This window comes from Phallusia mammillata, chromosome 7, assembly GCF_965637545.1.
Source record: "Phallusia mammillata chromosome 7, kaPhaMamm4.hap1.1, whole genome shotgun sequence".
In the NCBI taxonomy this organism is placed as follows: Eukaryota; Metazoa; Chordata; class Ascidiacea; order Phlebobranchia; family Ascidiidae; genus Phallusia; species Phallusia mammillata.
Window position 1 is genome coordinate 21,209,026 of NC_137258.1, and position 8,588 is coordinate 21,217,613.

Here is an 8,588-nt window from a genome sequence, read left to right on the forward strand (position 1 = left end):
TGAACACGTAGGCCTAATGGATAGCCTACAAGCCAAATGTCAGACTTCCGTCGAATTCTCTTTTTGGTTAGCTCCCGCCACATAACGCTGTAACATTTGAACGTGACACAGCTACTTCCGGGTTGGTGATTGTTTTGGTACAATTGGTACTAAGCGACATAAACTCAACTCAACTCTGTGTGAAAAAAATTGGCTCACGCAATTTTAATTCGTCGAAGGGAGTTTCCCTAATTGCGTCACAATGTTTTGGTCACGAATGTGGTTGCGAACCTGTAACTCACTTTCGGGGGCTTCTTCATTTGGCGTAAATTACACGTCAGAGAACTGAATGACCCGTCATGCGCAACGTAGGTCTTGCTCTTAAACGTGCAGTAACATCTGATGACAGCATTTTCCGTTAATTACTTTTGGATGAAGTCATGCAGAGATTGTGGAAAAAACCAACACCACATACGTCATAATGCATGGGCATGACAGAAGTTTTCATTTAAAAGGCATGGGCATGACAGAAGTTTTCATTTAAAAGGCATGGGCATAACAGAAGTTTTCATTTTAATTGCGACAAAGACGACTTAACGTTACCGCAAAAAACGAAGTGAGATACAATTTCAAGGTTAGTTTATTGAGAAAAAAATGTAAGTTTCAAATTTGTTTCTGTTTGGTTTAAAGTTAGTGAAAAAATACTTTTTGTTGCATTATATCCATAGATTAAAAAATGGTGAATCTTAGTATTGAAGTAATTGGTGGAAAAGTGGTGTTCCAAGGAGGAGATGTAATTAGTGGGAATGTCATTGTTGATTGCAAACAGCCTGTCGACTTCAAAAGTTAGCATCTGAAATAATAAAGAATAAAAAAGTATAGTGAGGTCTAACACTGCTTTCAATTTAGAGCTTGAAATTACCTACAAAGGAAGTGCAAAAACAATGTGGTCAGAGGGTAGTGGAGACAATAGGACCACCTATGTTGGCAAGGAACCAATTTTTAACCAGACAGATACTCTCGTGAAATCAAGTATAGTTTTTTTTTTTACTTTTGAGTGATTTTTTTTGTGTTGAAATGTAACTTTTATGTGAAAACCTTCAATGTAAAAAAGTGTTAAACTGTTTTATACATTTTTAGCGGGACAAAAAATTTCACCAGGTAGAAATCTTTATCCCTTTCAGTTCCAACTACCACTTCAACTACCATCTTCCTTTGAATCACCAGGTATCATTATTTTTTGTTTTAATTAAACCAAAATAATCAAAAATTAAATTAAAAATTTTTTTTGGTACATATTGTTTTTATTTAAACTCAACAAAACATGTTCACTTTGTGCAGTTGAACTTTGGTTCAATTAAAAAATATATTTTTAAATTTAACATATATACTTTGTGCAGTGGAACTTGGCTACATTAGATATCGACTTCAAGCAAGACTACAACAAACACTTAAGAGTAAAAGAAGTCAACTTATGTTTACCGTGCTGGAAGAAGTAGACCTGAACAAATTTCCATTGGCAGGAGTAAGCACTGCTTAAAAAATATTAAAAAAATACCTTGAATTGGTGGTGTTTCCCATATACTGCCGTTAATCCAAACCTGTTTGGACTAACAATTTTGTCAGGATTAGGCAAAGATCTAGATTACCCGGTGTTAATTAGATAATAACTTATCACATTATAAATAATTTCTACCTCAAGTTTTGTCAAAAATTAGCGATGATTCAGATTAACTGAATCCGGTTTAACCAAGTTTGCTGTAGTAGTTTTTTTTTTCAAACATTAGTTGTGTAATGTAAGTCTGTCAGCTGCAGCATGAATCTTTTATTTGAACAGGAACCTGCAATTAGTCAGTCTTCAAAAACTCTGTGCTGCTGGTGCTGTACCAGTGGATTAATTGAGCTTGAGGTTCGGGCAAACAAAACTGGTTTTGTTCCAGGGGAGTTTGTAACTGTCAGTGCTTCCATAAAAAATGGAAGGTAAAGTATTTTAAAGATTTCGATCTGTGTTCTAAATGAAGATCAGTTAGATTGACCTGTGTTGTTATGTATATCAGTTTTAGGCTTAAACAAAAATAAGTTATTTACGTAATGGGTGAACTTTGTAGATCCTTTTTTTGTTGTTTCACAGAAGTTAAATATTTGTTGTTGGTATTTATAACCCAAAAGGCAGTTCAGAATTACTTGTATGTTTGTAAACAAATTGTTACTCGTTTTAAAAAAATATTATTTTGCTGCCTAATGTTATTCATTTTGTTGGAAGCTTTAAAGCTAAATCTAAATGGGTCAGCTTTTGGTGGTTTTGAATAAAACATGAACATTTTCACAACTTTGTATTTTCAGCTCTTCAAAACTTCGTAACTGCAAATTAAGTATTGTTCAACTCATCACATTGTCCAGTGGTTACAAAAGTAAATTGATCAGGATTAATTTGACAAAAGGAGCCGGTGTTGCCAAAGATTGCAAAAAGAGAAGTACAATTACATTCGACCCACAGAAAATTCAGGTAAGTTTTTCACAGTTTTTCAAAAATTCATTTTTTTGTAAGTGGATTATGCTTAATAGTGTTTAATTTGTAGCTTCCTGCCGTGGTCCCATCCCATGAGCGATTGTGCAGAATCATAGATGTGGATTATTGTGTTGAGGTAAGACTTTGGTGATTTAAAAAAAGTAGATGTGTTTGCTGCCTAGAAACAGAGGTTGCAATGTTGTAGAGTTTAGCAAAATTGTTTCAATCAGTATTTGTATGGCTTCCCTTACTTTAGGAAAACACATAATTATTTTGTTTGTGTATTCTTTATGTCCCATAAATATATTTTCCGAATGTGGCAAAGAGAATGTGCTTTAAACTTTATTAAATTTATACTTGGGAATCAGGATAGTTAGGTTTCTAAAGTTGGCCTCCTAAATTTTGCCCCGTGTTGACCCAATTATTTACCCACAGGTCACCAAAATAATAATAAAAAATAAAATAGATATACTTGCCAAAGTATGTGACCTAGGATTTTTATTTACCATGTATGATAACATTTTGGGGAATGTGTATTGGAAAAACTTAAATAAGTTTTTTGACAAAAGCCTGAAGTCATAAAAGTCCATTTTGGTTAAAACTTCAAACAATGATATATTTCAGTTGAAGTTATATAACCAATGTGTCACATTGAACTGTAGTTTTACTATTTTTGCAGCTTATTTGTCACACTCCGCTTTTTAGCGAAAAAATCAGAACTTGGGCGCTTTTGGAAGTGGGTACCATTCCACTTAACCAGGGCTCCAATGATGAAACACAAGGTGAAGGTTCCACCAATATGCCAGCCAGTGATTTTTCTGGTAAGCAGACAATGTTTCTCCTTTACATAAGATTGTGGCCTTTAACCATGACATGCTTGAAACGAGTGACCAAATAATGTTGTTAAGTTGAGTTTATTTTGCTTCGTGAAAGAAAAAATACATCACAATAGCACTAAATCAATCAACAAGCCGGAAATAGCTGCGCAATGTTCAAATATCATAACATTTGTTTGCCTTTTTTAAAAACACTTACGGTGCACAGAAAAATGTGTTAAAGTATATGCGAACAATTTTATGCAAACTAAACAGTTTCATGGAAAGCTCAAAAAAGTACACTATGTAGGAAACGTTGTCAACATACAAAACAAGAAAATAATCCAAAATATTTTATTTTAGCTTTCAGCTCTTAACATTACAGTGTGTCAAAAATTTACATTGGCAAAACTGAACAAAAAAATTCTCAATTGTCTTGCAAAATAAACCTGCAAGCCATCGCGTGCAAAGAACTACATGATATTAAGCGTGCGCAATTAGTTTCACAGTACGCTTTGTCTAGTTTAGGATCGTGCTAAACTTTTGTGATATTTGTCCCTTGTAACATCGCAAACAAATGTTTGGAGTAAGATTGTTTGGTTTCGGGATTTTTGTGATGACGTAAGGTGTTACGTCCAGTGGTTTTTTTAAGGTGTTTTGGGGGACCGTTCAAATTTCTCCAGCGGTTTCCCAAAATATTCGTTTAAGCAAATATGGCTATTTTTTGGTATTGAAATGAAACACTTGCGGTCTCTTAAAACTACTTAGCGGTCACCCAAACCAAACCTTAAAAAACCCTGGTTACGTCACCTCGCGTCAAAGCAAGAAGTAGCTTTATTGGTTGTCTGCCAAATTCATAGAAAAGGCCACTCACGATTAAACAAAAGTTCATATTGTTGCGTAAAATACCGCAACAATAGCTTTATAACATTTGACTTTGTTTTGGAAAGATTGCATTTGCAAGTTGATGAAAACAACGCCTCAGTGTTACTGCGTCGTAAAAACAGGAATGCCAAAATTTTATGTTGGCAAAGGAGCAATGTGCATGTGCAGGGTTGTTTCGTTCCAAAACCTTTAAATCAGAATTCAGTTTAGCGCACAAACAACACCTAACAATGGCAATCTATACGTATAAGTCGACCTAAAAATTAAATACGTTTTTATACACATGTATGTATAGAGTAATTTAAAACACTCAGACATTATAATTCCTCGTTTAATTAAACCTCCGCCAAATGATCATAATACGTGACTGCTAGATTAAACTAGTAAGTCAAATGTGGTTTTTCAGAAGACCAATGGAGTCATTTGTTAAAACGGTTAAGTATGTTGGATGTTTTACCACGCATGCGCACAACTGCACGTTATAACAGTATTGCGTTTTTACCGTGACATGACTACCAGTGTTGGGCCCTTGGCTGACCCCTTGGCCGAAACAATGACTATAACTTATTATGGGTCCCCTTCCCTGAAGGGGACACATATTGTTTTTGTCCGTATTTTTTTTTTCTTTTTTCTTTTTTCTGTCTAACGCTGGCTTGTGAGACGCGTTTGGTCAAGAAAGAGTGCTTCAAATTTATTCAAATTTACAGAGATGTTAGGTAATAATCCAAATTTGATCCTCCTGAAGTTTGACCCCGATTGACCCAGCGGTTCACCCACAGGCCCCCAAAACGTAAATTTTTTGAAACCGCTGTACTGACTAAAGTACAGCATCTTGGAGTTTCATGCTTTGTTGTTTGGTGCAATGTAAAGTTTTTTAAAGAATTTTGTATCTTTTTTTCGGATTCACCCATTTTTTACCCTTTAAACCCCGAAATAAACGGTTTTAGTTTTAAGGCAGAAATACATGCCCTATGGTGCAGAAATATTTGAAAAAGTTAACAATTGTTTAAGCAGGATATTCGTTTAGTATTTAAAATTTTGCCAGTTACCTTTACAACCCATAATATGTGTACGCTATCAGTCAGAATGTCAGATATAAGTCCCAAGGGAGGAATTCACTGCGGCAGAGCGGGAGTGCTCAGCTTGACGTCTGGACAGACGTTTTACGAGACAGTCGTTTCAGTGATTAGTAATCAGCTGTTTTTTTGTGTGTGCAGCAATGCTGTGTCGTTTTATTGAGTTATCACGCGCATTTTCAGTTTTGGCGAAGGTTTTACACCTAAGACGTAATTTAAACTCGATAAACGTACTTCGGTTTCGTTTATGTCAGGCAAAACGTTGTTGATCAACATAAATATGAAAAAATAAACTTATCTTTTTCGAACGCCGCGATAAATGGTCTTTAAATTCTCGTTGTCAGCTTGGCCGTCTCATAACCATGGGTCACTAAAGGTCAACTTGTAGGCATTACAACACCGTTACGAATTTTTCGTCATAACGTATCTTCTTTATTTTTGACAAATCAATTCAAGAATCAGTACTTAAGTGATGTATAAATTAGGCCGAAGGGTATTGTTGAACACTAAGGACTGCATGCTATTAAAAACAGTGTCAAAAGGTCATTAAACGGTCGTTTTTGCGAAACAAAGTTAAGTGAAAAACAAGTTGTTATGTATACCTTAGTAGCAAACGACTTTTTTATATAGTGTCTAATACAACAGTTAAGGCTTTCTAGGAAAATTTGTGTTTAAAAACTGAACTTGAATGACAATATCAAGGTTAAAGCAAGAGATTAAATTGAATGTATTTTCCCCGTTCTTTTTTCACCGATTTTTTGTAATTATATGACAATAATGATGCTAAAAGAATATGGAAAAGAACTTTTAAAGTTAAGTTAATGCTTTGTGAAAAATTTGTCCTTAAGAATATAAAAATAACCGCCACATAGGTTTACCGTAAATCCGCATAAACACGCGTGTGGGTGAGATAATGCCAACGTTGCACTGCGCACGTTTTGAGTTGTTTCTCATCACACGCAACTTTAGATTCTAGAGTCTTGAACAATATTAGTTTATAAAAATCGCTTGCATTTACATCTGTGTGAATAAGAAATTAGTTAGCGCTTAAACATAGTACGATAGTTGCTGTATTTTGCAAACAAACTAAACTACCCATTACCAACAAGTAAAACTATTAACATTACGATTAAAGTTTCCCAAAGTTACCACGCGCTAAGACGCAAATCTCTTGGTTTAAATCCCGCCTCGGTCGCAAAAGTGCTTTAAATAAACGTATTAAAAGTGTTTTTGATGTAGTTTTCGTTAAAACATTTTTCCCTTTTAACTTGCTAACCAGTCAAGTTTGAACCGATAAGCCAGTGTTATGGGAAAAGATGGTAAGGTTTAAAACAGAAAAAATCGATTAACACCAAATCCAACGCCAGACCCAATTTTCGGCAAAATTTCGACTGGCATAAAGAGCAAAAATACCCAGGTTATTTAAAATGGTATATCTAAAAAAATGCTGAAGTTTAGGGGAAAACGGTTGGAGTAAAGTGTTATTATTAAAAATTTAATAAAAATAAATTCAAAACTTAGTTCCTAATGTAAAATTTTCAAAAACGTACTCCCCCCCCACTTCGGCCGCTAAATAAATGATTAACTCTTTGCGCCACCTATCGAAACTAAGCTAAATGTTGGTCTGCTGTGAGGTATAATGTTAGTCCTGTTTTATACTTTGCTTAGTTCCAGCACCAACATACGCTGCTGCTACTGCTGTTACTATTCCAAAAAGTGAAGAGAACCCCGAAGCAGTGACCTTTGCTCCCCAGTACAATTACTATGACTGGAGTCAGACTGCCTTTACGTACAAGTAGTTAAACAGAAAGTTGATGTTTTTAATTTCATTGTATCAAGTTTTTCCGTGTTGCTGTATAAATATATTTAATGACTTAACAAGCTTGTGTACGTGCTGTAATTATTATGGATATCTTGCCAACCAACTTGCCAGGTTATAGCTATAAACGTTTTTTTTACAGTTTTTGTCTGAAAGAACAATCATGTCGCAAAAAAATAATAGCTTATTGAAAATGAACATATTTTTTTCTGTAAACAACATTTTAGTTGACTTACGAACCCGGTCAAAACGTGTAATGCAGTGACCGGAAAAGGCACTTCGTATGTATTTTAACTACCGGTACCTATTGTCATGTTGATTTTGTACTTTAAATGTAGTGTTTACAGGTATAACTGTGTCAGGTATATATGATTTTTTTATGTTTCTTCAGTGTTTAACTTTTTAGTGCAATATGTTTTGCCTTTATGTGGTACCAAACGACGTCACACTGTAAATAAATTTGGGTACAAAAAACCCAAAAAAGTTTGGTATCTTGGGGGGGACACCCAAAATAGGTTTTGGGTAGTTTTAACCCAAACCTGGTTGGGTTGAATACAGTTCTACCCTATTAAATTACCCAATATTGTTTGGGTATAAATTAAATTTACCTGCTTTTTCTGGGTTATTATTTTGGGTTTAAACTCATCATGCCCAAAATTAAATGTACGTGTTTTACCCAAAAATTGTACATATTAAACGTTTTATTTTTAGAAAAAAACACATGTAAAAAAACATGTTAAATGCCCCAGAAGGAAAAACATAACAAAGAAAAAGTAAAACTAATTACAACATATGACACACAATACTGAATCATACATGGACGAGACTGGAACATCAAATAAAAACACTCGTAAAACTTGCAAAGCTTTGTCAACATGTGGAAAGTATAGGACACACAATAATTTCAAACGTGCATAAAAACACGCATGCGTACTGAATGCGTTGTTGCCTTTCAGAAAGCTAATCGTCACAATATGCTCTTCAAAACTACCCAAATACCTCCGGGTCAACAATACACTGTTTGGTGAAATTATTATATCCATTTATTAATTAAATTATCTGGCGCGGCTGAGATGCTTTTGTTTGAGCGAGTAATTTTCACTTGATGGCTACCATCGAACTAGAAATACTACACTAAAGGCTGTTTTACTATTTCCGATGTAATAGTTCAAAGCCAAACTCGCCTATGGAAACTAAAGTGACGGACCTGTTGTCGAGTCACAGAAATTAAAAACAACATGTTTGCCGAGACAGGCATGTGCAGTCGGCCGTGCAAAGTATACTCGCAGCTCCCATTGGTTGAAAAGCCCGGCGAGGCCGCCACGTGCATTGCGCAAGTTCTTTGTTTCGGTGCTGTATTATTGCGACATTAAAATTCCAAACTCAGGGTGAATAAGAGTTTGAATCCACGCCCTTCGCAACGCCTCACCATTTTAATTCGTTCCGCATGTCGAAAGTGCCTGTCTTTTACTGTGACCAAGCTAGTATAGTGGAATTTTTGAATT

At 35.0% G+C, this 8,588-nt stretch overlaps 1 protein-coding gene across 1 annotated transcript; it reads left to right on the forward strand.

Moving 5' to 3' along the window:
• Positions 1-230: 230 nt before the first annotated feature.
• On the forward strand, positions 231-7,740 carry LOC145239253 (arrestin domain-containing protein 2-like). The gene is made up of 10 exons (XM_080102555.1): positions 231-613; positions 708-824; positions 889-1,011; positions 1,120-1,206; positions 1,380-1,504; positions 1,817-1,959; positions 2,323-2,485; positions 2,559-2,624; positions 3,168-3,309; positions 6,933-7,740. Exons 2-10 carry the CDS (start codon positions 716-718, stop codon positions 7,061-7,063), a joined length of 1,089 nt encoding a protein of 362 aa, XP_079958681.1. The 5' UTR covers positions 231-613; positions 708-715; the 3' UTR covers positions 7,064-7,740.
• The last annotated feature ends 848 nt before the right edge of the window (positions 7,741-8,588 follow it).